The sequence below is a fragment of the Varanus komodoensis genome, unplaced genomic scaffold, assembly GCF_004798865.1.
Source record: "Varanus komodoensis strain SLA01 unplaced genomic scaffold, ASM479886v1 scaffold105, whole genome shotgun sequence".
Classification (NCBI taxonomy): domain Eukaryota; kingdom Metazoa; phylum Chordata; class Lepidosauria; order Squamata; family Varanidae; genus Varanus; species Varanus komodoensis.
Genome location: NW_025335297.1, coordinates 1206397 through 1234291, shown reverse-complemented (window position 1 = coordinate 1234291; position 27895 = coordinate 1206397). Strand labels below are relative to the sequence as shown.

At 43.4% G+C, this 27895-nt stretch overlaps 2 protein-coding genes across 2 annotated transcripts; one reads left to right on the top strand and one right to left on the bottom strand.

Moving 5' to 3' along the window:
* Positions 1-223: 223 nt before the first annotated feature.
* On the top strand, positions 224-10833 carry LOC123017940 (killer cell lectin-like receptor subfamily B member 1B allele A). Its single transcript, XM_044419627.1, has 5 exons — positions 224-239; positions 5192-5356; positions 6081-6259; positions 8675-8787; positions 9973-10833. The coding sequence occupies exons 2-5, from the start codon at positions 5212-5214 to the stop codon at positions 10091-10093; spliced, it is 558 nt and encodes a 185-aa protein (XP_044275562.1). The 5' UTR covers positions 224-239; positions 5192-5211; the 3' UTR covers positions 10094-10833.
* A 1003-nt stretch (positions 10834-11836) lies between these two features.
* Positions 11837-21155, bottom strand: LOC123017939 (C-type lectin domain family 2 member D-like). The gene is made up of 6 exons (XM_044419626.1): positions 21106-21155; positions 17473-17665; positions 16802-16906; positions 15729-15916; positions 13992-14095; positions 11837-12182 (listed from the first exon to the last, which is right to left on the bottom strand). Exons 2-6 carry the CDS (start codon positions 17567-17569, stop codon positions 12032-12034), a joined length of 645 nt encoding a protein of 214 aa, XP_044275561.1. The 5' UTR covers positions 17570-17665; positions 21106-21155; the 3' UTR covers positions 11837-12031.
* Positions 21156-27895: the final 6740 nt, after the last annotated feature.

The following is a 27895-nucleotide window of genomic DNA, read 5'->3' as shown; positions in this document are numbered from 1 at the left end:
GATTAATTTTCTATAGCACCTGCTTGTTTAAACAGATTGTTGTTTAATTTATAGCCCATTGCAACTACATTATCAAATGAGACAATAATGGCAAATTATTTGATGTGAACCCTCCTTTTACGTTATATGGGTTTGACCAGGTTTCCACAGATGCCCAAGATGGCACCAGATTGCTCTGAGAGTTGGAGGTGTAGGACAGCTTGTCCTGCTGCTGGCTGTTGTGGTGCTTAGTGTTTTGGGTAAGTTAACACAGCTACATGTGGCTTCAAATATACATTTAACTACATGCTTGGGCTACCAAAATGCATGCTATATGATTCTTAAATGTGGAGAGATGAGCTTGCCCTTGATAAATAAAAAAACAGCCAGTATATTCCTAAGTGTCTTCGTCTTTTGACAACACCCCAGGAAACATTTTTATTAGGCAATATGACCCCAAATATATTTAAGATTGAGGCTTGCGTTCAATCTAGGGTACTACCTGATAAGAGACCTAGCAAAGCATAAGGTATCCCCAGTTTGAATCTTGTCTCTTCCCTGTTAGTAGCTTTCAACAAGCTACTTTTTCTTAGCCTTGGCCCTCAAATCTGAAATATGGGACTGTGAAGAACCTGGTGCTGGGGTGGGACCTGGATGTTAGGGCAAACCCACATTTATCCCATGGGGCAGCATATAAGTTGTCTAATAAATAAATAAAATAAATAAATAAATAAATCCCCCAATATGAAGGATCTCTCAGTTCATTTCTGCTGCCACCATTAAACACCCTTGTATTTAATATACTTCTGTCCCCTTCAATCATTGATTATCAGACATGAGACAAAACAGATCAGAGGTGTCAGAGAAGTAAGGATGTGTAATATTTTGTTAAAAAGAAAGCACAAGTATTTCATTAATCCCGTTGCTACTTTTAAATAAGGTATCTGTGCAGTTGCCACAAGCCCCAGTTCTTATTCCTAACCAAAGTTAAACAAGCATCTCCCTAACCCTCAAATGCCTCCTCAGCAAGCTCACAGGTATAAAATGAGAACATGAAAAGTCAATTCTGGCAGGATTTGGCTTCCACCTGGACTCTTGAATATTGTTCAGGAGGTTTCCCTTGAAGCTTCCATACCACCCACACAAGCTGACAGTCAGGCTTCCACTCTTTCTCCTAAAGGTTGCTCCAGGAGTCATCTTCTTTCCCCCAGAAAACCCTTCTAGAATTCTGCCTCACATGCCTGCAGCTTCGCAGGTACACTTCTTCAGGCTTCCTTTCACAAAGGCCCTTCCCCAGGCACCCCCCTGCTTTATACCCATTCTAGTCAGATCCCTCCAGCCAATCAGCTCTGGGGTGGCCAGCATGCCACCAGCCTATCACTGTGTCAACTTTCAGCCAATAGGCATCTTTAGAATGCTGAGCACTTCCCCAATCAGATGGTGCCTGTTTCAATCCTGCCTTCGCATAGAAAAGGGGGAGCTTATCTTCATTTTTGCCTTTTGGTAGAAAGAGGAATTACAACTCGGCCAGCACTCCAGGTGCAGGTCTCCTCAGGAATAAGCCTACATTTTTCTTCTCGCTTTAATTCCTTCAGACTGTTAGTGGTCGACAGTGTTTTTTTTTGTGGGGGGAAAAAAGGTGCTGGAACTCACATCGCTGCCGGCAGTAAGCACTCAGCGCGCGACGACACACACCAATCCCAAGCCAAGCAGCGTCCCAAGCTGGGCGGCGCAGACACAAAAACGGCCCACAGGCACTACATTAATGAAGTTTGCTGCTGACCTGCTATGCCGACAGGTGATTCAAAATCACTTCGTAAAATCCATTGGAAAAAAAGGTGCCGGTGCCTATACAGCTTGGGCCCAGGCTATCTCAAAAACCATATTTTTCTGTATGAGCCTGCATGGGCTCTAAGATTTTCAAGGGAGGCCCTTTTTTTCGTCTCACCACCCTCAGTGGCACCCTTGGCAGGAATGCAGGAGAGGGCCTTTTCAGTAGCTGCCCCAAGGCTGTGCAATTCCCTACTGAAGGAGATTTATTTATTTACTCACTTACTTATTTAAATATTAGGTTGGCACCTTCCCTGCTATGTTTTTGTAAGCAGGCAGGCTTTTGCGAATGCCTTGCAAGTTTTCCCTGGCATGGTTTTACTGTTTATATTTTTGTAGTGTTTTTAATCTGGGTAGTGATTCAATTTTAATATTTAATTGAATTTATTATATTTTAAATTTTTGTATACTGTTGAATGTTTTGATTGTATGAATTTTAATGTTGTGAGCTGCCTTGAGTCCCAGTCACTGGGAATAGGTGCGATATAAATAAATAGATATAATAATAAAATAGTCCCTGATAACCACAATGAGGTATTCACTGACCTCGAGCCAGACATCCTGGAATGTGAAGTCAAATGGGCGTTAGGAAGTCTGAGCAACAACAAAGCTAGTGGAGGTGACAGTATTCCAGCTGAGCTATTCAAAATTTTAAAAGACGATGCAGTAAAAGTGCTACACTCAATCTGCCAGCAAATTTGGAAAACTCAACAGTGGCCACAGGATTGGAAAAGGTCAGTTTACATTCCCATCCCAAAGAAGGGCAATGCCAAAGAATGTTCAAACTACTGCACCCTTGCACTCATTTCACATGCGAGCAAAGTTATGCTCAAAATCCTACAAGCTAGGCTCCAGCAGTATGTGAACCGAGAACTACCAGAAGTACAGGCAGGATTTCGAAGAGGGAGAGGAACTAGAGATCAAATTGCCAACATACGCTGGATCATGGAAAAAGCTAGGGAGTTCCAGAAAAACATCTGCTTCATTGACTATGCTAAAGTCTTTGATTGTGTGGATCACAACAAACTGTGGCAAGTTCTTAAAGAGATGGGAGTACCAGACCATCTTATTTGTCTTGTGAGAAACCTATATGCGGGTCAAGAAGCAACAGTGAGAACTGGACACGGAACCACTGATTGGTTCAAAATTGAGAAAGGAGTTCGGCAAGGCCGTATACTGACGCCCTGCCTATTTAAATTATATGCAGAGCACATCATGAGAAAGGCGGGGCTAGATGAATCACCAGTTGGAATTAAGATTGCTGGGAGAAATATCAACAACCTCAGATATGCAGATGATGGAGAATGGAAGAAAGTGAAGAGGAACTAAAGAGCCTCTTGATGTGGGTAAAGGAGGAGAGTGCAAAAGTTGGCTTGAAACTCAACATTAAGAAAACTAAGATCATGGCATCTGGTCCTCTCACTTCCTGGCAAATAGATCGGGGAGAAATGGAGGTAGTGACAGATTTTATTTTCCTGGGCTCCAAGATCACCGCAGATGGGGACCGCAACCAAGAAATTAAAAGACACTCCTTGGGAGGAAAGCTATGGCAAATCTAGACAGCATACTAAAAAGCAGAGACATCACCCTGCCAACAAAAGTGCATATAGTCAAGGCTATTGTTTTCCCAGTTGCAATGTATGGCTCTGAAAGCTGGACCATAAGGAAGGCTGAGCGCTGAAGAATTGAGGCCTTTGAATTGTGGTGCTGGAGGAGACTCCTGAGAGTCCCTTGGACCGCAAGGCGATCAAATCAGTCAGTCCAAGAGGAGATCAACCCTGACTGCTCTTTAGAAGGCCAGATCCTGAAGATGAAACTCAAGTACTTTGGCCACCTAATGAGAAGGAAGGACTCCCTGGAGAAGAGCCTAATGCTGGGAACAATAGATGGCAAAAGAAGGAGGGGACGGCAGAGGATGAGGTGGCTAGATGGAGTCACTGAAGCAGTTGGTGTGAGCTTAAGTGGACTCCGGGGGACAGTGGAGGACAGGAAGTCCTGGAGGAATGTTGTCCATGGGGTCGCGATGAGTCGGGAACGACTTCACAACTAACAACAACAACAAAGACATGGAAACTTCAGAACTGGGATCATACTGGCAATTATGCCACACCTGTGACTTCTTGCTCAGTGGCACACTTGTGATTTCCCATGATGGTGTATTACATCCTGTATTACATGTGTTGTGCTGCACTTGTACATGTTTGCAAAAGTATCAGTATAAACGTAACCAAAGAGAAAACAGAAAATCTTTTCTACCCAACTCTATTCATCTGCTCTATGTATTTTCAGTTTTGTTGCAGAATTATTTTCATCCACATAAAGAACTTTTCCTTCCTGCTCTTTTGCGATATAACCTCTAGGTGGAGTTGTGCCATAGCAGAATGATACAGTTGCATAAGAGCAAAAATACTTTTTTTCCAGTTTCAAAAATAATACTCCATTTAACCATGTTAGTACCCCCTGCCCCACAGTACCCTTAAAAAAACAAGCAGACCTGCAGGGTTACATCACAGACTATGGAACTTGGAGGCAACCGTGAGCAGGGAAAGATAAGTGCAAAAGAAATGCTTCATGTAGAAAGGCTCATGGTTTCTCTGAATGGAGAGCAGACTGCTTTGTTGGGAGCTTATTTAGAAATTCTCAGTGCTTCCAGATGAGCTCTCTAATATGCAATTACCCTGCTTCATTCACATAACTTTACTGGGGATGATGATCCAGAAGCCATCTTACATTTTTAGCCCTCCCGTGGTATCCGGAATTTTTTTCTTTTTTCCTTATCTGAAAAACAAGTTAAGGAAGGGGGAAAAACGGAAGAACAGCAAATGCCTTTAGATTGTTAGCACTCAGATTCCCCTGTTTTGAAGTCAGGTGACTTCTTACACACAGAGAATATACATTGGAAAAAAGAAAGAAAAGATGGCTGTGATTTGCATATGTTAATTTTTGAGTATAGAATGAAATTTCATTCATTCATTCATTAGTTCATAACCCCAGGCAACATTTTTAAGAAATTTCTGTTTGCGACCCGATTTGGGGTGTTTGTGAGCCCAGGTACCACTGTAGTAACTAAGGTTGTGATGAAGCTCCCCGGGGTCCATCCCTCTTTATTTCATGTACTTCTCCTGCTTGGCCCTTTCTTGGAAAGTGAGCCAAGCTGAAAGAAAATTTGAGCACACTCATGGAGGTCTAATTGTGCACCAAGCAGCTTCTTCTATGTTTGCTGGAGTATGTTTCCCTCTATGATTCATGGCTGTGAGGGCTTGGGCCAGAGTATGCAGAGCTTAGCTCAGAGAAGCCAAGAAATCACATACCTCCCCTGAAAATAGATTCCTCACACATCCCCAGTAGTAACCATCTTTTATGTCTATGTTGTCCTGTGAAGTTTTTCATAGTCAGACTACAATGCCTCAGACTGCTTCAGAGATATATCTTAGTGAGGCCACTACCCAAAGACGTGGAAATGGAACTGCCTGCAATGCTAGCTTGGAGAACATGGTGCATTGCTTAAAATATCATTTGTGTCAGGCAGAATCCAGACAACTGGAAGGTAAGTGTCTTCTCCTACAAGTGTCTTCTCCTAGTCAGTTATTGCTGGAAGCTAAATGCACCAAAGATCTGATTCAGCGCCACTTTCTAACCTTGGCACTGCCATCCATGCTGACATCTGTGGGAGAGGGGATAATGCTGCCTGAGCATCAGACCAAAACTTAGATATTTATTTCCAGCAATAGCACACAAATGCATGTGGAAACTTGCACACAGAGATAAGAGAGAGCCAATGTGCTCAACTGTTTGTTGCAACAGCTGATGATCAGGTGCATTCATTTTTATTTGTTCCTGAGACTGAAACTGCTTTGGCTGCAATTTATGTTGATGTATTTGAGGTCTAAACCACCTTGGGAGCTGTTGTGCCCATACAAAAGGTAAGTAATTAACTGGAAGTTGTTGATAGATGAATTCTTCCTGTATTTTTGTTCTATGCCCTGGCTCTAGCCATGGGCCTTCCTGCACAAGAGTTGCATCATGTAGGGGTAATATTTATTTTTTATTCATTTGTTTGGGTATTTTTATCCCATCCAATTACAACACGTCTCTGGGTGGCTTACACCAGTACAGTACAGTACAGAATATTCCAGAAGAATTACCAGGTGTGTAACATGCATTACCTGCTACTGCTAGGAAAAGGCTCTGCAGATTTGGAAGTCTGTAGAACCTGCAATCCCATGAATTCCTCCCCCACCCCTTTTTGTCCCTTTGTTCTGTCCTTCCAGAGGAAAACACTGGTCCTTCCAGTGAAACTGAGTGCAAACTGTGCCCCAGAAAATGGCAGCCCCATGGAAAGAAGTGCTACAAGGCTTTTGATCAGACACAAAGGACTTGGAACGAGAGCAAGGAGGAGTGCGCTAAGAAAGGCGCTCAGATGCTAGTGTTACATGACAAAAAAGAGGAGGTAAGAAAACCAGTAAAAGGTCTGGACAATGCAGAAGAGGATGAGATACCTGGCACAAGAAAGGACTTCATGGTTACTTTCAGTAAAAAATAACAGTTCCTATGGCCTGTAAATCAGAGCATCCATCCCTTCTTCTCAGGATACTTGCAGACGGAAGGTCCCAAGAACTAGGTATTGTGAAGTTCCCCCTTTTTTCACTTGAATGGATTTTCTTTGTTAAGGAAGGAAAGGAAGAAGGTGGTAGGAAAATTCAGGGGATTTGCAAGTACAAGATGGCCCCATCTGAGTGCCCCCATAAACTTCTTTGAACTCGGTAGAAATATGGCATCATCAGAGTCTTGTTGAAAGCCCCCAGACAAGCACTACACAATTTTAATCAAGATGTGGTTGGTTTGCACAACAAGTATTAAGAGCTTCTCTACGCAACTCTTTCAACTCGCCACTTAACCAAAGCTTCTGCTTCCAGATGTTTTGCAGGATTAAGACTGAGTTCTGTACAGATTTTTTTGGCATTTTTGTGAGCTTTGTGTGTGTTCCACCATCCAACTAACAGATGGCACTGTGGTACAGCACAGTTGCATAAACACACATGTGTTTCATGGCACCGTTTCTAAAATGCCAGACTTTTCTCACTCTAAAGGAAGACATGGGCAGGGTTACAGAGCATGGGAAGGGGCCCAGAAGGTGTGCCATAGTGTTGTGCACCCAACAGCTGCTGTGCGTGAGGAATGTTGACAGCATAAGAAATGCTTCTGGGTGAAAAGGTGCCATAAGTAGCACTTTCTTCAGTGGTTATTTTTGTGCAGCAGGGAGGGAGAGGCTGCAAGGGGAGAGCCCGTTCGTCTGACTCAGTGCAGCAGCCGTCGCCCTCTCTTCTAGCGCTGGACACCATTTCCTCAGACACACCTCTGTACCTTTGTGTGGGCAGAAAACACTTCTTCCCACACACAGGGATTCGCACCCATACCAAGAGAGGTGTCATTTCCTTCCATGGCAGGTGTATAATTTCCACATCTGGGGCTTGTCTGAACCAACTGATTTACTTATTCAGCATTCTTCTTATGTCAACGTGTTTCAATCATGAAAGTGCATTCTTGCGTATCTGCATTCTTTTAAAAGAGGGACAACACTGGGGTTCTCCAAGTGAGGGGGGTGGCCAACGGTTTTGCAATGCAACATGGTATCGTCATGGTTGGAGTGCTGGGCTGGGACCCAGGAGATCTGGTTCTAGTCCCCACTCAGCCATGAAGCTCACTGGGTGACTTTGGGCCAGCCACCCATGTTCAGTCTAGCCTACCTCACAAGGAGGGTGTGAGGATACAGTGAGAGGAAGAGTTCTTTCTCTCTCTCTCTCTCTCTCTCTCTCTCTCTCTCTCTCTAGATAGATAGATAGATAGATAGATAGATAGATAGATATAAAAGCCACCTTGGGTTCCTCAGAAGAACAAGAAGACAGGATGTAAGTGTGAGAATATGAATAACACCAACAGAATTACAGTATTTCTGGAAAATTCAGCAAAGTTCTTATGGGTTGGACTACCTTACTTGGGAGGAGGCTGAGGTGTGTGGATGTCTATTCTTATTTCATTGAACTATCATCTCTCCATCAGCATGGAGCTTCTTTGGCTTCCTGCACTTCCATTAAAACCCAGGGGACGACATAAGGAGGTGATTCTTCCACAAGGGCTCTTTTGGATCATGATACATGGGCAGCCTGGGAAATTGCAGATCAATGGAGACATGTGATCAAACAAGTGCATGCACATGCAGTATCCTACAGCCACCTTGCCACAAGCTCAAAAGCAGCACAAACAGAAATTCAAAATAATGTATAACATGCTCTATGAGTATGGAAGACATTTTTCGAAATTGGAGGAGCCGTTTTGGTGTAGCACTAGGGCTGCCTCTTTCTCAGAGCTGAGTACAACACTGTTCCCCTCACACCTGCAGTATGGAGGGGGCAAAATGGGGGCCAGGTGGCCAACACACAGTGCATTGACCATTTGTGTAGGGCAGCACGACCCCTTGGAAAAAGAGGCAGAAGCTGTCAGGCAGCTCCCATCAATGAGAATCCACTCAAGAATTGCCAGTGAGAAGCTGTTGAGGTATTTCTCCTTTGACTGGAGAACCTTGGCTAAATTGTCCTCTCAATTTCTCTTCCCACAAACAGGGTGGAGAATTCCGAGCGGCCTTTTGTATGCAACTCTAATTAAAGCTTTCTTGCCTGAGTTAATATTTATCACAGTGGATGAGTATCAGATGTGTGCCCCATATAAGCTAGTCTGCTGCCCCCAAGTGGAGTGGAAGATACTGGCCTAAAGGTTCAACATTCTAGTCAGGTTCAGGCAGTAAAATGGCTTCAGATGTTCCCCAAGAAGGATGTTTAGTAAAATCTTGCTATGATACATTTTACAGGAATACATTATAAATAAATTAAAGCCTAAGAACTCTGTCTGGATTGGGCTTCAGTTCAGCTCAAAGGAGAAGACATGGATGTGGGTGGATGGCTCTCCCTTAATGAAATACCAGTGAGTACTCTCAGAATTTATGCATTTGGAAAATGATTACAGAAATGGAAGTTTAGTATTTTAATCATGTAGTATTTTAATCATGCAGGCTATTTTTCATTAATACAGTGCTCACTGCTTTGTATTTAGATGAAAAGAGCATTTCAGTTTTGGGATCCAATGACCTAAAATTGCATGGAAAGTGTATTTGTGGGTAGTATCTTAGCTTCAGCTACCTGCCTGAAGAGAAAGCCCAAGATTTTATGCTTTTTTAAAAAACAAAGTTGTTCCGTCCATCAACAATGAATTTGCTTAGCACATCAAAGTGACATATTTAATCTTATGCCCTGCATAAAGACAATACTATGCACATAATAAACAAGTAAATTATCATTAGTGTCCACAACAGTAGTTCCCAATTTCTTGAGTTTCTGGCCAATTTAGACATTGTCAGCATGTATGTGAAGTTTAAGAATTTTTGTCCCAGTGTACTTCATTTTGCATTTACAATCCCATTGGCTTGGGATTGATGGATACCTTCATGGAACATGACTGAATAAATGACAGAACCATAAACACACAATAGGACTTATCACTAAACCAATCCAGATTTAAAGAAAGAAAATGCAACATCCAAAAACTTTTGTGTCTCTGGATATGTTGTTTAACATACCAAAGGGCCTAATTTAAGGTGTTAATTTTGATATACAAAGCCTTAAACAGCTTAGGGCCTGAATGTTTGGAGGAACATCTCTTTCCATACACAGCTGCCCAAACTCTAGGATCTTCCACTGAGGTCCTTCTTTGGGAGCCCTCTCTGAGCTTGGAAGAGTGGCTACCTGGAGAAGGGCCTTCTCTGTTGTGGCACCCCAGCTTTGGAACCTGCTCCCTGGAGAGGTGAGCCTGGTGCCAACACTTTATTTTTTTGGTGCCAGGCCAAAACGTTTTTATTCACCCAGTATTCTAAGGGCTGATTGTTTTATTATATAATTGGAATTATTCAATTGTAATTTTTATTGTGCTTTAATTTGCTGTTATGCTTCTGGTTTGCAAGCCATCTTTAGGTCTGTTTTGAATAAATACAGGATAGAAATGTTTTAAATAAAGAAATACATTATAGAAATGGGGAAGCAAGGAAACGACCTCAGTGCATCCAGCTACTAGTTCCTCTGATCAATCTAGCTAGCTGAATGTTCTGTTCCACAGGTTGCATGAACTTGTAGAAGATAAAAGCCAACAATGTGGAACCTTCAAGACTCAGCTGGGGACTGACCTCTGCTCAACTAGGCTGACGTGGATTTGCCAGAAGGAAGCTCTAATAATATAGAAAATGGCCGAGCTGTTTTGTGTTCATGTAACTGAAAGCTGTATGGGCTGCACTTGTCATTTAGGAACTCTAATTTTTAAAAAGATGTGTCAGTTCTAGAGAGTTCTGGAAAGCTCTGGAGCCTGGATAATTCTTTGAACAATCATGCTTTGCCAGGAAGATGGATAAAAAATTACATTCAACAGGCTATCCCTGACAGAGTTAGTTTAAAAGATCTTTGAAGGAAATTCTGTGAACTGGCTGATTTCTGCCCCTGTAGGATTCTGCTTTTAATTTTTAGGCATTTTTAGTGCCTACTGAAAGTATATTTTAGTTCTTTTAGAGAAATCATCTTGTATTTGTAAGAAATGATTATCTTGTTAACCAGTCGACTCAGAAAAGGTGGAATTGAGCATTCACTACTTCTGTGCTTTTGGCTGCAGTAAATATAAAACCATATTGTACCACATGACATGCAACTATGCAGTTGAATAATAAATACACCATGCAGGCATATCCAAACTGCGACTGAATCATAAGCATAAGAAAAGAGGGGAAGCAGGTGTTTTACTGGCGTTGTGCTAAAATCCCCACCCCACCCCATCTCCCCCCGATCATGCTCCGTGCATTTAATAGAAAGAAAATTGTGCTTGAAAAATAATTCAGAAAAATTCTTATGACTTGGATTCACGTTCTTGTGCTTCCTTTGCATAGGAGAAGATGTGAGGAATGCGCACAATTGCTCTGTCTTTTATTGCAATCATCTTGCTAGCAGCCTTTCACTTTCCCAAGTTCCTACATTCCAATGGAAGTCCAGGGGGAAACACAGTGTAGTAATTTCCTCCATGTCCTGCACTCTGGCATGATCCAGAAGAGACCCTGGCCTTCCTCTGTGTAGCCACCCTTCAGGTCCTTGAAGAATGTTATCATATCTCCTCTCAGTCATTTTTTCACCAGACTAAGCATGCCCAGTTCTTTCAATCTCTCCTCATAGGAGTTTGTTTCCAGACCTTGGTCATCCCTGTCGCTCTCCTCTGAGCTGCCTCCAGCTTGTCTGCATCCTTTCTGAAGTGTGTTTTTCCAGAACTGGGCACAAGATGGGGCTGAGCTAGTGCCAAACAGAGAGGAACCAGTACCTCACGTGATCCACAAGCTGTACTTCCACTAATGCAAATAGCATTTGGGGTTTTTTTTTTTTTTGCAGCCATATCACACTACTGACACCTATTCAGCTTGTGATCTCCAGCAATGCCAAGGTCCTTCTTGCTTGTAGTATTCTTGAGCCAAGTATCCTCCATCATGCAATCGTGCATTTGATTCTCTTTCCCTAGGTACAGAGCTCGGTACTTGTTTCTATTATATTTCATTCTGTTGCTTTGAGTCCAGCACTCCAGCCTACAACAATCAATTTGACACATTGACATAAGCATCTTTTGCACCGTCTCGTCCAAATCATTAATGAAAGTGACATAGAGCCCTGGACACAGGACGGAGCCCTGTGATATCCTGCAGATGCTTTCTCCCATGAAAAGGTAACTATTGATACTCAAAGCTACTCTTTGCACCGATTTTGACACCAAATGTGGATCCGCCTAACAGGTCTTCTACCTTGCCCATTTTTAGCTAGTTTGCTGATCAGAACATGACGAGGTACTTTGTCAACATCTTTACCAGTGTCAAGATATGTTATGCCCACAGCATCCCTTCAGTTCATGAGTTGTACTCAAAGTGCATACAATGGAAGAAAGTGGTATAGAGAATTGATGCAGATTTTCAAGCAGTTTTTTTTAACAAATCCCAAACTGATCTAGAACTTGGATGGAACAGACACATGACTGAATGCATGTGAAACTGAAATGGACCATCACCAATCCCTGTATTATCAGGGAAGTAAGCTGTGAATAAAGATGGAGGTAGCATTTATATGCTGTCGAAATTGCAGCAGACACGAGCTGTGCGTTACAGTTGCATGACATTGGAATCATGTTCATCCCCCTGCACATAAAGGTCTGTTTTGCTGCAAATCCAGTTCTTCTTGGTCTTGCACCATGAGGACATGATGGCGTTGTCACTCAGGTAGGCACAGTCTCCTCCTTCATCAATGGGAAACCTGTAACAAATTGACAAATCAAGTTGATGTAGCCACAGCGGACTCAAGGTGTGTAGGCAACTGTCATGACTGTTTTTGCAAGAGGATGCTTTAACTCTCGGCTCATATATCATTGTTATGCAGGTTTTATTTAGGTTTTATTGTTATATTGTCTTATCATGTGTTGTGTTGTAAACCACTTAGAGAGTGCCATGGGACTATTAGAGCAGTATACAAATTTAATAATGAAAGAATGAATGAATGTTGGGAAGCGGAGGCTGCCAATGACGCAGCTCACATTAATTCCATCCCATACCAAGACAGATTCTCAATTGGAGAAGTCCATCATACAGTGGAAAAGTCCATGCATTGCACAGAGAAGGGCTCAAGGTCACCCCAGGCATCTCCTGATCATTCATTCATTCATTCATTCATTCATTCATTCATTCATTCATTCTCCCAAAGCCAAATAGAAGGCAACTGTCAGAATTGTGGCAAAATGTGCATTTTTTTCTCTACAGTGCAAGCTGCTGGACAAGCTAACCAAGTTTATTCCATCACTCGGTGCGTTTCATAGACAGGAGCAGCTGAGCTGTGTCAGAGAATTGGAATGGTCCTAGCTTATATGAAGCACGGGGAGTGATGCACACAAATGTAATTGTCCAGCTTATTCAGAGAAAGGCAATGCACACTTGCACTGATTTCTGGCACCAACATATTCTGAAGTGTATAGCTGATTATATCTGGAGTATATGAGGCACAGAATCATAGAATAGTAGAGATGGAAGGAGCCAGAAGGCCATCGGGTCCAACCCCCTGCTGTTGACAGACAGTAAGTTGCAGTTAGATGACTGTCCAGATGCTTTTTGAATGTCTCCAGAAGGGAGAGCCCACAACTTCCCCAGGTAATAGGTTCCATTGTTGTACTGCTCCGACAGTGAGGAAATTCTTCCTGGTGTCTAGTCTGAATCTGCTTTCTTTTAACTCAAGGCTCTTATTCCGTGTCCTGCACTCTGGAATGAATGAGAAGAGACCTTGTCCTTCCTTCTTGTGAGAGCCTTTAGGTACTTGTGGAGTGCTGCCGTATCTCCACTCAGCCTTCCCTTCCTGAGGCTGAACATGCCCAGTTCTCTCCACCTTTCCTCACAGGGCTTTGCCTCCAGTCCCTGAATCATCCTTGTTGCCCTCCTCTGTACACTTTGTTTCTTTGAAGCATCTTTTTAAAACCTAGGTGCCCAAAACTGGACACAGTACTCCAGGTGATGTCTGACCAGCACTGAACTAATACTTCTTGTGTTCTGGAAGTGATGTTTCTGTTAATGCATTCCAAAATAGTATTTGATCTTTTTGCAGCTGCATCACATTGTTGGCTCCTAATTACCTTGTGATCTACAACCCCAAGAGGGCATCTCATTTGCACTATTGTTGAGCCAAGTGTTCCCCATCTTGCAGCAGTGCATTTGGTTCCTTGTTCCTAAGGGGAGGACTTGGCATTTGCCCCTACTGAATTTTGTTCTATTGTTCTCTGCCCAGTGCTCTAAACTATTGAGATCATCCTGTGTTTTATCTCTGTCTTCCAGGGCATTTGCTATCCCAGCCAGCTTTGTGTCATCTGCAAATTATCTTTCCTTATACATCCTCATCTAAACCATTAATAAAACTATCGAAGATACTGGTCCCAGGCAGAACCCTGCAGCACCCTACTTGTCACCTCTCCCTAGTTTGACTCCAATTTTGCAGCCAGTTGTGGATCCACTAGACACACATGGCCTGCTGCATATTGAGTTGTTCAGTCAGCTCCTGCCAAAGAATGAAAAAGAAAGAACTCACCTGTCGTTGAATGCTTTCCCATTAGCCCATGTCCAAGGCTTGCTTGCATCCTTGCTAAGGCCAATCCAGTGATAAATCGAACCCTTATAACGCAGGAGGAATTTCTACAGAGTGAATAACAAGTTTAGATTAATAGTGTCTCCTTACTAATGTAACTTGATTTGTACCGGAAAGAAGATACTACCTGTAGGACTTGGATACTACTTCAAATTAAAGGGGCACTAGCAGGATAAGGAGAGTGCAGAGAAGGTGATGTATGTATGTATGTATGTTCTGCCTCTGCTTTCACAGGAGAGAATACAAAACAGATACCTGTTCCTGATCTTAAATATTCCAGAAGGGGGACTGAGACATAAAGGCAGATTGTAGTGACAAAAGATGAAATTCTCAACCTTACTAATGAACTGAAAGTAAATGACTCATGGGGCCCAGATGGTGTCCATCCTAGAGTTCTTGAAGAACTCAAATACGAAATGGCTGACCTTCTCACCAAAATATTTACTATGCCCCTAAAATTAGAAACTGGTGAATGGCCAATATAATACCAATTTTTAAAAAGGGATCTATGGGAATCTGGGGAATTACAGGTAGGGATATGGAAGGAATCCATCAAATTCCCTGGGCTCAGCTCCCCGGAATCTGGTCTGCTTTGACACATCTGAGAGTCCAAGTTCCTCACAGGTGCGCCCAGCATTTGTGCCGCATAGAATCATAGAATAGAAGAGTTGGAAGGGGCCATGAAGGCCATTGCGTCCAGCCCCCTGCTGGTGCAGCACTTGCCAGGAATCCCGCCTTGCACGGATGCTGCACAAGCAGTGTCCCTCTTTCACAGCAGGTGCAGCAGCCTTAGACACAGACACGCAGTGCATCCCAGGAATGGCGCCCTGTGCGAATTCTGCACATGCAGTGTCCCTCTTCCACACCACGTCTGCATACGGCAGTCGCTGAGGAGCTGGGCAGGAGGAGGTCTTGCACCCCTCCTGCTTGAGGGGTCCTGTGGGCAGCTGGTGCGGCACGGTGCGTATGGAGTGCAACTAGATGGACCCTGGGTCTGATCCAGCAGGACTTTCCTCATGTTTTTATATTCTTCATTTAACTGTGAAGATAAGTGAATTGTAAGTTCTCAATTTATTTCTAGATTTTAGGTGCCTTCCTTGCATTCCTGTTATTTGTAGTGTGTGTGAGAGAGAGGGGCGGGAAGGGGGGAGTTTCCAGCTTCTTGTGCCAAGAACTGTTTAATTCTACAAAATCATCAGTATTTTTATATTTATACCCCAAGGAAGAATCCAAACAGTAATCTGTGCTAACCTTCTTGTCCCTCTCCTCTGGAAACCAACACTGGTGCAATGCCAACAGTACTTGCTAGCACAATGGGGTGACGTGCTGTGCCATGTAGCCACTACTGATGTTATGCAGCTGTCAGTTTCACTACTGCTGCATTCACCGTGCTTGTGCATTTGCATGAGCATCACTCGACCCTTCTCCAGATGACCCCAGGAACACACACTCATGACCTCAGAAATCTTCCTTTTCCTCGGCATTCTGTTGCTTAGTGTGACTTGAACTGCACTGCATGCCGGCTTCAGCAGAGGAACTCAAGTTTAAACCAGGGCATTTCAAAATCATGCAACCAGCCATAAAACCCACAGGTGGCACACCTCACTTCAGGGCTTCCTGCATCTAGCTGGGAGCCCTCACAAGAGACAGCAAAGCAATGGTGTGAGCATCTCTCCTCACCAGTTCCAGCTTGGTTTCTATCTCTGACAGGGAGGCATTGAACGAAGAACAATTGTGCTGGCTGGCAAACCAATCTGCTTCCTCATCAGAGAAGTAGTAGCATTTGTTTAGGTATCCAACCCAGCCACGAGGACAGAGGGAGCCAGTGCTGCCTGCCTTACATCCTGGAAGTTCTTCTCGTTGCATAACTGAAAAGGAAAAACCAGAAGCGATCATAGAAACAGAGCGAGTCAGAAGGGGCCTCCTGGGCCATCTAGTCTGACCTTCGACTCCAGCCAACTTCATTCATGACATGCACAAGTCTCATTGTGTGAATGCAGTGGAGCAGATTAACCAGCTGCAAGGAAATGTTTTCAGTCATGAGACCCCAGTTATGGAACAGGCTTCTCAGAACACTTCTGGCACCAGGCAAAGGCCTTTCTGTTCAGCCACCCCTTGGAAATAATTCATGGAGTCTGAGTCTCCCAGTTTGGAGTGCTGCGAGTTTTATTTTACTTTAAGGGGCTTTTAATCGTATGGTTTGCTACACTGTTTCAGGGCTGGCCTAAAACATCTTGCTGCCTGAGGCAAAGGGCAAGATGGTGCCACCGCATTCCACATGCAGGGGCGGCTGGGCTGGCAGCGGAGGCCTTCCATTGAGTGGCACGCACCAGGGGATGTTTGGTGGGCTTCACCGCATGCCCAAGTCTCTCCTCCAACACTTCGCCACGGCTCTGTCGCACCCAAGTGGTTACCTCGCTCAGCCTCATGAGAGGGCTGGCCCTCTTTCAACTGCTCTTAAATTATTCACTTAAAGACTTGCTTAGCTGCTCAGGGGCATGAGGGGACGACACATCCCAGGAGTTTTTTTTCTTTTGCCAGGGTCTTTTCCAGAGTTTCCAAAACTTTCCAGAGTTTTCATTTACTGCATGTTTTAGCTGTTTTAAAATCATGTTAATGTTGCTTTGATTTTATGGTATGTGTATTGATTGGTTTTATGCATTGCTATAAACTGCCCAGAGGGCTTCAGCCATGGGCAGAATATAAATAAAATTAACAATGAGAGCAGCAGCAGCAACATACAAGGAACTTACCTGTCCAAGCAGTTGCCATGGTAATTAAAGTAACACAGAGAAGCACAATAACTGCACCATGTACTGTCTTCCTGGACACATAAGAGGTGGTCAGGGCTCGAAAACCTAAGAAGGAAGGAAAAAATGTTCTTGGGACGACCCATGGAAGGCATCTCTGTTGGATTCACACATTATGATAAGCCATGGTGATTTGTTGTGCTGTCTGAACCCTGGCAGAGCAGTTTGTTTGTAGTCAACAAACCATGCTGCTGCTCTCACAGGAGGTAACAGACTAAGTCACAGAACATCGCACTGATGAAATGAAATGCAACTGTGCATTGATGAATCACAGTGCAAAAAGGCATCCTAGTGCAATTGTGTAATTGCATCAAGACCCCACCCCCTGGGTGATGATTTAACCCATGGCTGCATGCCCTTATGCACATTAAGAACCTGCAAAGAAAGGGAAAACACAAACTAAAACCTTCATCAGAGTGGGTGAATGTTCTGAAGCTGAAATTCGTTTCAACAATTCTCTAAGTTAAATCAGACAAACTGAAGCAAAGACAGGTTAACAACAGCACATAAAAAGTAGCAAAATGGAGCAGGAGGCATCAGGGGCCCTCTGTACCACTGCTGACATTTATTCCAGTCTGTGAGCATTGCGTTTGTCCTTTCCCTTGTCACATTACCTTTCTCTTTTATGCCTTCCTCTGGTTTATTACTGTTGCAATGAATGATAATTTCCTCAGATTTGCTGGAGTTTAGTGGCTTTGCTCCTTCATCCATCTTCTTATTGAGAGATTAGAACAGATCCTGTTTCGCATCACATGTTATAATTTATGAGGAGCCTGAGGTCCAACATGACTGTCAGTATTGTGTTCTCTGTAAAATAACAGTTCATATGCAAGTCTGAGGAACACATTTGCTGTGCCTGTGAGTTTCCCTGTTCTCAGCACTGCTTGTTTTCTCATTTTCTTTTGCTCTTGAGAGTGAACAGAAACAGTAAGCAGGGCAAGATGCAAAGCAGAAGTGAGGAGCTTGTTTCTTTATATGAGTTGTCAGCTGTGTTGGGAAAATTTGGATAAATCCTGGCAGAAAAACATTGCTTATATGTGCTTTTGTGTTATAAAATCAAATCTGCTCTCTTTCTCAAAAGCATCAGCTTTCCAAGCCAAGTTACTGTTTAATATTACTGTTGCCTTAAGAGAATGGCTCTTCTTCTCCCCTCTAGCTGTAAGCCAGAGCAGACAGGCCATTCAGTCAAATACACAATCACTGCTACAATGTTGCTGCATAGTCCCTGTAGGAATTCAGTTTACCAAGAAGCATTTAGTTAGCTAGTCCAGAGCACTTTCCGCAGTATAGCCAATCAGAAAGGTGTGGATCCATTACTCAGGGTCTAAGTCTTCCTGATAACAGAATGCAACAGATGAGATGAGTTTTGTATTTTGTATTTTATTTGATGTTGTAAGCCGCCCTGAGGCTTCGGCAAGAGGGGGCATAGAAATGTTTTAATAAATAAATAAAAATAAATGAGTTCACAAATGGTTTCTTAATAGCTGGAATTTACATGTCTAAGCAGACCTGGAGATGGGTTCAAGTTTCTGGAATTTATGCAACTGAAATGTCAATAATACACTGCAATTAGAAATATTGTCACTTGTATGTTTGGCTGATCTTCCTTATCTGTCCTGTTTATGATGACCTCAGAATTTCATTGTTATGTCTGCATTCTGTCATTAATTGCTCTGTACCTGTGTACGTGACTGGCAGAATATAAAAAGCTCTGTACTTGTATTGAAACCTCACAGTTGAGTTTGCCTCTGCCTGGTAGTGCATTATCATGAGTAAAACCTGCAGGGAACCTGGGGTTATGTTAATAAAGCAGCGGAGGTTCGAAAGTTTGATCTTTCCCATGAACCCAAGTTTTTATTTCCTCCTCACAAATTGAAAACTGAGATTCTGTCAGCTGCTAAAGAGGAGATGGTCTGCAACAGTAAATGGGCTGAGGGCAGCTTGTCTCCCTTTTATACTCTCCTGGGTGTTCAGGGGCTTCTCTATACAAGGCATTTATTTTGCACTCATAATCCCTCACTCACAGAAATTTGCAGCGTCTTTTCATGAAATTGTCATCCTTCAGGGACTCTACTGAGTTTTCCAACCATTTTCACAGCTTTTTTTTTAAGTGCAAGGAAGTTCTGTTTGTAGGATGCTCTCATCCTCTAGCAAAGAAAATGGAAGAAGCCATCTTGGATTAGCATAAGGTTATAGGCTTCATGCAAAGTTGTTCTGCTCTCTCAGCTCAAGGAGCAAACTGGTGGTTGCAGGCACTTTAACGTGAGGAAACCCCAAAATCCTAATGATCTCTGCTCTGATTTGCAAAAGGTTTGCCCAGCAACAGGCCCAAGGAGATAACAAAGTTAGCTGGAGGTTCAACTGGAGGTTAGAGGAAAGACTCGGGATAAGAATTTACCAATGAGCAAGAAACTACTTTCCTGTTTGGTTGGAGTGGAAAGGAAATGGGCTGTTTTTATGATATAAAAGCCTGAGGCTGAAGGGCAAAACTTAGATTTGAGGATAAGAAAGCTCAAAAGAGAAAATCAGAAAGATAGAAAACAGAAAGAAATCCAAAGCCCAAGAGGAAGGAAAGAGTGACTGCAAATAAGGAATTGGTCAAGAGAATGGCTGTGGCAGAAGGTATTACAGGGAGGGGAGATCACCTGTCTAGGTTACCTAAATGTGTTTATCCCCAAGTATTTTATTACCTTATTGCTATAATATGTGCATGTGTGTGCATTACATTCATGGACAGATAAAATGCTTTTTCCTATTAACAGTTTTCCTAAATAGCCATTAAAGGTAAATGTGAATACTTCATTATTTGAAACAAAGTGGGGGCGGGGGATTCTCGTTGGCTTACCTATGTCAAATAGCCCACTTCACCAGACACACGCTAGGTAAAATAGATACCTGGAGATCCAAAGAGTTTTAAAGTTGGTTTGATGGAGGGAACCATGGATGGGGAAGGGAAAACACCAAAGGAAAGGAAGAGCAGAAAGGAGTCCGGCACACAAGTTTGTCTGGGATTCCTTCCACACATGGAAAAGGACACAGGCTTCATGACACCAGTGGCAAGAATACTTGCATCATTGTTACTGCTTTTGAACAGTCAGTGCAACAATTTGACATATAGTTAAGCTTTCACTCAATTATCACAGTCCATACTTTTTTCCTTTCCTTTCCTTTCCTTTCCTTTCCTTTCCTTTCCTTTCCTTTCCTGTCCTTTCAAAATCAGGGTTTCTAACCTCCTTGTCTCCCAGGCCCACATGATCGATTCTCCGGGTGTGTGTGTGTGGGTAATGCTGGTAATTTCAGCATCCAGCATATAACCTTGAATATGTATGCATTTATTTATTTAAACTCTTTTTATCTTATTCTAAAGCAGATTGGAATCTCAGGACAGCTTACATTAGAATATACATACATACAAATAAAACAACAATAACAGGGCAATGAAATTCACACAGCACTTAAATGAAATCACAGTATAAAATATATACTAAAAAGATGTTGGCATGGAACTGAAATGAATAAAGAGTTGGTACCAGGTGCACCTCTCTGGCTCCACAGTTGGGGGGCTGCCACTGAGAAGGCCCTTCCCCTAGTAGTCACTCTTCCGACCTCTTTCAAAGAGGTTCTGGAAAAGGACCTTGGCAGAAGATCTTAAGATCCAGGCAGGTGCAAATGTTCCTATGCCCTAAACTGTTGAGGACATTATGTGTCAATATAATATAAGAATTATATAATATATCCCTATATTATTAGGGATGTATCTGCTTTTGTTCCATTTTAAATATCATACATACCATTGAAAAATATTTTGAAAGAGTTCAGAGTTTTTAGGATTTCATTTGTAAGCTAATAAGGGGAGAGCCCCAGTACAACCTCCCTGGCTGATTTAGACTCTAGCTATTTATTATATTTATATCCCACCTTTCTCCATGTAGAACTCAAGGTGGCCCATGCAGTTCCCAGCTGGTCTCCCCTTCCAAGCTCAGGCGAGCCCCAGACCAGCTTACTTTCAACATGGTGGATGCCTTATGTGCCTTCAGACCATACTCTGAGTCCAAGGATTTAAGTTAAATGATGCTGGATCATAGTTCCATTTCTTAATGGCTAGGCCTGTGCCCTTCCATCTATCACAGGTCCCAACATTTGGGATTGACCCAAAGGAAGCCTGGCTAAGCTCTTAAAAGGCTGAAAAAGCCCTAAGCATATCCCATTCTCCTCTCACTGCAATGAACGCGCGGCATTCTACTTACCCACATCCCCGTTGCTCTGCTGCTTCGGAAGACTGCAGCTCTGATAAATCAGAACAAAATGTGCATCCTGTTTTCTTATATTGAAATACTGTGACGATTGCCTGTTACCTTGCTATTACAGAAACCAGAAAAGTTTCAGTTCCAAGTGCACTGTTGACAAGTCAGGATTTCCAGGTTCCTGTTTGAAAAGCCTGAATAATGCTGTGACATTGAGTTCTGCTTGTGATTTGAGCTGCTTCAGATTGATCCAAAAGTTGTCCAAAACAAGGCAAGGCTTTTCCAAGGCAGGCTGGATCCAAATCCTCCCAAAGCTATACTAGGGATTTGGATCCAAAGGGACAAGACTCTCTGTCCTGCAAGAACTGGGACTTTTCTCTCCAAGCATTCCATTTTTATGTGGTATTATTTATTTATTTATCAACAATATTTATACTCCATCCTTTACAAGACATCCCAGGATGGCTTACAACAATAAATCAATCAATCAATCAATCACAACAATAAATAAGTACAACAAAATACAACAGCACATAGCAAACATAACTGAGCATAACTGAGCATAACAATGTTAAAACCTATTAAAATGATTTTAATGTTAAAATAATTAAATATTAAAATGATGGGCAAATAAAAAGGTTTTTGCCTGTTGCCAAAAAGAATATAATGTTGGCTCCAGGCAATCCCCTCTGGGGAGTCAGGGTGCCACCGCAGAGAAGGCCCCTCTCCAGGTATTCACCCTCCTAACCTCCTTCAAGGAGGGTTCCCAGAGCAGGGCCTCTGCCTCAGATCTTAAGAGACCGGACGGTGTATAAGGAAGGAGGCATTCCTTCAGGTATCCTGGTTCCAAGCCATTTAAAGCTTTATAGGTCAACCCCAGCACCTTAAATTGGGCCTGGACTTCCATCGGTAGCCAGTGCCATTGATAGAGGACCAGCATTATATGAGAATAATGACTGGACCCCATCAACAACCTGGCAGCTCTATTTTGAACCAATTGAAGTAGCTGGACCATCTTCAAGGGCAGCCCCACATAGAGCGCATTACAACAATCCAACCGGGAAGTTACTAGACTGTGTGTCACCATTGCCAAGCAGTTAACTGGTATGTCAGTTAGTGTGTTGGAACAGCACTCAGGAGATCTGGGTACTAGTCCCCACTAAGCCTCGAAATCACTATGTCTGGTATGAAAGCTGGACAGTGAAGCTGGTGGGAGGACAATGGATGCATTCAAAACATGGTGCCGGAGGAGAACTTTGCAAATAACCTGGAATGACGGAAAGACAAACAAGTGAGTCCTAGATCAAATCAAGCCAGAAACAAAAATGCTTTGGCCACATCATGAGAAGGCAAAACTCACCAGAGAAGACAGTCATATGAGGGAAATTCAAAAGCAGAAGAAGAAAAGGATGACCCAATATGGAATGGTTTGACTGCATAAAGCCATGAGAGTGAGCAAAGTAGACAGATACTTCTTTTAAAGGCAGAATATGGGGAAATATAGATTTCCCCAGTCCTATGTACAGTCTTACACCTGAGATTTCCCATCGTTCCAAGCATTCTCCAGTCAGCCATGCTGTAGGACCTTGGACCCTGAACTGAAGCTAGTGATGAGGGTATTATCCTGCTAAAATGGAGTACTTTTCTCTTAAATACATTTAATTTCATCCCACTGAAATCCAAATGCTTTAATTTGGCTGGATTATATCCTGTGTTTTATATGTATTTCCCTCTCCCATAGGATGAAATATACTAATTGTACTTGCATCCCAACACCAGCATCTATCTAAAAAGTGATACAGTGAAGGAATATTTTCATGCTGTTCCTATGAAAAATATATCAACTATAAAGTACAGATTCTGCTCTTCAATGGACTACAAAATTCTGCCACCACATACACTTCTCTATTATTTCCAGGTGTGTACCAGCAATTCCACCAGTTCCACAGTGCCCAGTTCAGTCAATGCAACCATCCACCAGACAGCTCTGCTGCCCACCTGCTTTCAGCCCCCAAACCCATCCTGGGAATCCATTGGCATCAAATGGGAATTCACCATTCTCTGGAGAAATATTCCTTTCCTCTTGTACCTAATAGATAATTGCAATGGAAATGGAAGCTCCCACCAGGTGTGGGACAGGGAATCTAACTTGGAGGAAGAGGTGCATGAGAGAAACTGGCAGCAAGCTGATACCTTCAGGAATGGCACAGTGATGATTTTTCGTGTGGGTGTAAAGGATGCCGGGATATGATCCTCAGATACATGAACCTTGCATGCAAAGAACAGCAGAACAGCAAACCTTACAGTGATGAGACCAAGAGGTAGGAGACAGAAGTTAGTGCAAGCAAATGTTCTGGGCCTCACACTTTTGAAGCAGTACTTTCTCTTTGTGCTCTAACTCAGTTGCTAGGGCTGGAATCCTCTGCATGATTTCATCCAGGTAAGACTTTCTCCAGAGCACACTGGCATAGAAACCCCTCTTGTCCGTTCCATTTGCCCATGGCAAGCATCCCTCCTCCAGACTCCTGCTTCCTTCGCTGACTCCAGGCGCCCAGGTCTCGGCAGGGATGCCGTTGCCTTGGTCTGGATGAGACGGGTTTGGCTGGACCAGTTGAACAACATGTCAGGACAGGCATGCTCTCCTTTGGAGTATTGGAAACAGTGAGTTACATAGCCCGGGAGCACACAACATAAGTCGTGTGGGCTGTGAGTAGGGATGTGTGAGGAATCCATTTTGTGGGTGGGAATCCACTGGAGTCCCTGGGTTCGTCTCCCCAGGCTCTGGATCGCTTCCTTACATCTATGAGTCCAGCTCTCCAGTGAGTGCACTGAGCATCCATGCGGGCTCCCACCAGCAAGTGAGCCGAAGGCTGGGTAAGCGGCACCCCTTTTCTGCACATGCAACTTGCAGCCTTTGTTTCTGTTGCATGCACTGCAGGAGAAGGTTTCTGGTTGCACAGCAGGATTTCATGTATTTCTGCTCACCTTACTTCCTCAGTGAGGGCCAAGCAGAAGAAGAAGCCTGAAGGACAGAGCAGGGCCAGATTCTGTGGCAGATCATCACAAGCACAGTTGTGAATCGTAATTCGCTTCAGAGCAGGTTGTCATGCAGTCTGAACCCAGCAGCATGGTTTGTCAACCACATTGAAGCCACCCAGCTGGGCTCATAGAAAACAGAATACTGCTGTTGGAGGGAGCCAGTAAGGCCTTTGGGTTCAACCTTCTGTTCAATCAGGACTCCAAGTTAAAGCAGCCCTAATAGATGGTGGCCCAGCTGCTCCAACCATCAAGAAGTTTTTCCTGATGTCCAGCCCATTATTCTGCTGAAAAGTGCTATCATATCTCCACTCAGTCCTCTCTTCCCTATCCTATAAAGACCTAAGTCTCTCTCATAGGGTTTGTTTCCAGTTCCTTGATCATCTTTGTTGCCCTCCTCTGAGCCTTTCCCAGTTTGTTTGCACCTTTCTTAAACTGTGGTGCTCAGAACTCCAGAGGAGGCCTAAGTGCTGGGTAAAAGAGAGCAAGTTCCTCACATGATTTAGAAGTGACTCTCCTATTCATATAGCCCAAAATAGCACTTCCCTTTTTTGCATCAGCATGTGATATACATGAATTGTGAGTTTCTTGCATGAAGTATCATTGAGTCAGATAGATGCCATCATGTGACTGTGCATTTAGTTTCTTTTTCTAGGTGCTGTGCATTTAGTTTTTTTTTTCTTTTTCCTATTAATTTTCATTCTGTTACTTCCAGACCAAACTACCAAGATCACTTTGATTTTTGCTTCTGTTAGCTCACTATCCAGTTCTGTGTCATCTGCACATTTGATAAGCAATCTGTGAACTTTCTCATCCAAAACATTAATAAAATTGTCGAAGAGCAGTGGCTGCAGGAGTGAACCCTGCAGCACCTCATTTGTTACTCCTCCTGAGTTTGAGAAGGTGCCATTGATAGGACTCTTTGGAACAAATTCTGTAGCCAACTCTGGATCCACCTGATGGTCTTTCCATCTAACTCACTTTTAGCTAGTTTGCTGTCAGGATATCATGGGGCACTTTGTCAGCAGCTTTGCTGAAGTTATATTATGCCCATAGCATTCCCACAGTCCACAAGGTTGGTTACCTGATCAAAAAATGAGATCAGGTTAATCTGGTAGGATCTCTGAAAAACACTACATTGTTTTCAAGGCATTTGTAGACTGACCACTTTTTACTCAACTCCAGGGACTGATCTCTGACCAACCAGGTTCCAGTTTTTTTCCCTCCACCAGTTATCTGGCACTTCTGCTGTCCTCCATGATTTCTCAGAGGTAACAGACAGGGGTCCTGAGAGTTCTTCTGCCAGTCCCTTTACTCCAGGATACAGTTCATCAGGTCCTACAAATCTGAACTTCTTCAAAGAAATGAAGTGTTCCTTGACTGTTTGCTTGTGAGTGTTACGCTGTAATCCTGCCCCTTCACTGTGTACTCCACCTCTGTCGAGGAGGTCATTGAACCCCTTCAGAGAGGCAACTGAGCCTAAGTAGGAATTGGACACTTCTGCCTTCACTTGTCATCTGTTATTGTTATTGTTATTTATTTATTTATTAAGAACTTTTCTATCCCATCCCCTACAAATGTCTCGGGACAGCTTTCACTATCTTCATTAAGCAGTTGACCCTCCCCTTCTTTCCTCTGCGTTTTATGATCAGAGGCCTGTTTTGTTCCTTTTGTTTAACATCTCCCACTAATCTCAGCTCATTCTCAGCTTTAGCCTTCCCGATGTCATCCTTGCAATTCTGTGCTGCCTTCCTGCATGATTCTTTGGTAGCCAGTCTTCATTCCACTTGCTACACACATCCTTTATTGTTTTCAGATAATCTCTAAGCTGTTTGTGAAGCCACATGGGCTTCTTCAATTGTCCTCTACCTTTTTTCCAGACTGCATAACAAGCCATTGTGAAAAAAAAAACACATCTCACAAACCACTGAGGCTTATTATTTTGTGCAATCCCAAGACGCAGCCTTAGCTGGAACAATAAATTTGCCACAACTGTTTTTGTGGGAGTTCATCACTGCATCGCTGGATCACACTGTAGCTACGCACACCACGACAGCCAATAGTATTGTAATTTCCTGTGTACCATATAAGGCTTGTGACCATATAAAGCTATGTGTAAGCTTCCTGTATTCTGCATCTGCACAAAGCACTAGGGTGTTGGCTGCCTTGTACTCGACGGCTATTGGCTGTAGGCACATACCTATGTAACAAACTGTGAAGTAATAAAAGGAGGTGCCGGAGGTGACGGGGAGAGGAGAGAAAAAGAATTTTCTTGTTCCCCTGAGAACTCAACCGAACATGCTTTGTACCTAATCTCTTGACTGCAGTTTTTCTTTCTCATAAAAACTTTCTTGTGCCGTTTGTCGAGGCCGGTTCCTCGGCAAGTGGTGCCCCGTGTGAGGCACTTTGTGAAGCACTTTGTGAGGCAACTTTGTGAGGCAAATTGTTTGCCTCGATTCAACCTTCGGCTGCAAACAGGCGGTTCCCGCGATCGTCACCTCCCCACGCCCGGCAAGGGCTTCAGGCGCCACGCATCTACGGATCCCAGGTGAGTGTGACTGATCAAGTTAGAACATCGATACGATGGGTTCTTCCTTATCCACTGAACAACAGGCGTTTAAACACGACCTCCATTTTTTACTTACTAAAGAGGGACATTCTGTCACTGAAAAGGAGGTCGAACAATTAATTAAATCAATTGATGATGTTTGTCCCTGGGTGCCTGAGTCTGGCACGTTGAAACTTGAGGATTGGTGTAAAATTGGCAACTGTTTTCAGGATCACCCCCGAGTAACTTCCAGGATTTTATTTATGTGGTGTAAAGTCCGGGCTTGTCTAAAAGGACTAACGCCAACTAATATATTATTTAATCAACAACTGGAAGCTGGAATCGCACCACCTGCGCCCTTGCCGCAGTTATTGCCACCCGCGCCAGTACCAATTCCTAGAGCCCCTCCTCAATATGAAGGGCACCACCACCTTCCGCCATCAAAACCGCCTGACGATATGGGATCAGATAATGAGGAACCAGTCTTAACTCTGGCCCCTGCTATGCAGCGTACAGCTGCTTTAGCCGCTGCTTTGCAAACAGCAATTATGGAGGAAGGGGATCCGGGATCACAAGAAGTCCCAGCAGCGTTCCCAGTGCTCAGAGGGGCCCCTGGGGGAAGAGGCATGCAAGCCATCCCGGATAGATTTGAACCCTTACCGTTACAGACACTAAAGGAGTTACAGCGGTCTATCAGGGATAACGGCATACAAGCTCCATATACCAGAGCTTTGCTGGAAGGCATGTCTCTCCAGAGGCTAACGCCAATGGATTGGAAAATGATTCTCCGCTCTCTCCTCCCCCCTGCCCAAGGTCTTCTTTGTATGGAGGCCTGGCAGCAAGGGGCAGCTGCGCAAGCATTGCAAAATGCAATAAATAATATCAATATTATGGAAGATATGCTGCTAGGAGAGGGAGCCTTTGCAACGGCCGTGCAACAAGTTGCATTAACAGACCAAGCCCTAACTCAAGTGGCAAGTATAGTCATAAAAGCCTGGAAAAAGATCCCAGAGCCTGGAGACAATTCTTTATCCAGCTTCGCTAATATAAGACAAGGCGCTACAGAGCCATATACAGAGTTCATCAATAGGCTGATGCGAGCTGTAGAACACCAGATTGACAGTCCCAAGGCCTGAAAATTGTTACTCAAACAACTAGCATTTGAGAATGCAAACGAGGATTGTAAGACGGCCCTCACACCCATTTATA

Excerpts from the sequence above, each read along its gene's own strand:
- LOC123017940 (XM_044419627.1), top strand. The coding sequence starts at position 5,212 with ATGCCTCAGACTGCTTCAGAGATATATCTTAGTGAGGCCACTACCCAA. Across the intron at positions 6,260-8,674 it reads TACATGACAAAAAAGAGGAG|GAATACATTATAAATAAATT; the intron begins GTAAGAAAACCA and ends TACATTTTACAG. Across the intron at positions 8,788-9,972 it reads TCTCCCTTAATGAAATACCA|GTTGCATGAACTTGTAGAAG; the intron begins GTGAGTACTCTC and ends TCTGTTCCACAG.
- LOC123017939 (XM_044419626.1), bottom strand. The coding sequence starts at position 17,569 with ATGGATGAAGGAGCAAAGCCACTAAACTCCAGCAAATCTGAGGAAATT. Across the intron at positions 16,907-17,472 it reads GGAAGGCATAAAAGAGAAAG|GTTTTCGAGCCCTGACCACC; the intron begins GTAATGTGACAA and ends CTTCCTTCTTAG. Across the intron at positions 15,917-16,801 it reads CATGGCAACTGCTTGGACAG|TTATGCAACGAGAAGAACTT; the intron begins GTAAGTTCCTTG and ends TTTCCTTTTCAG.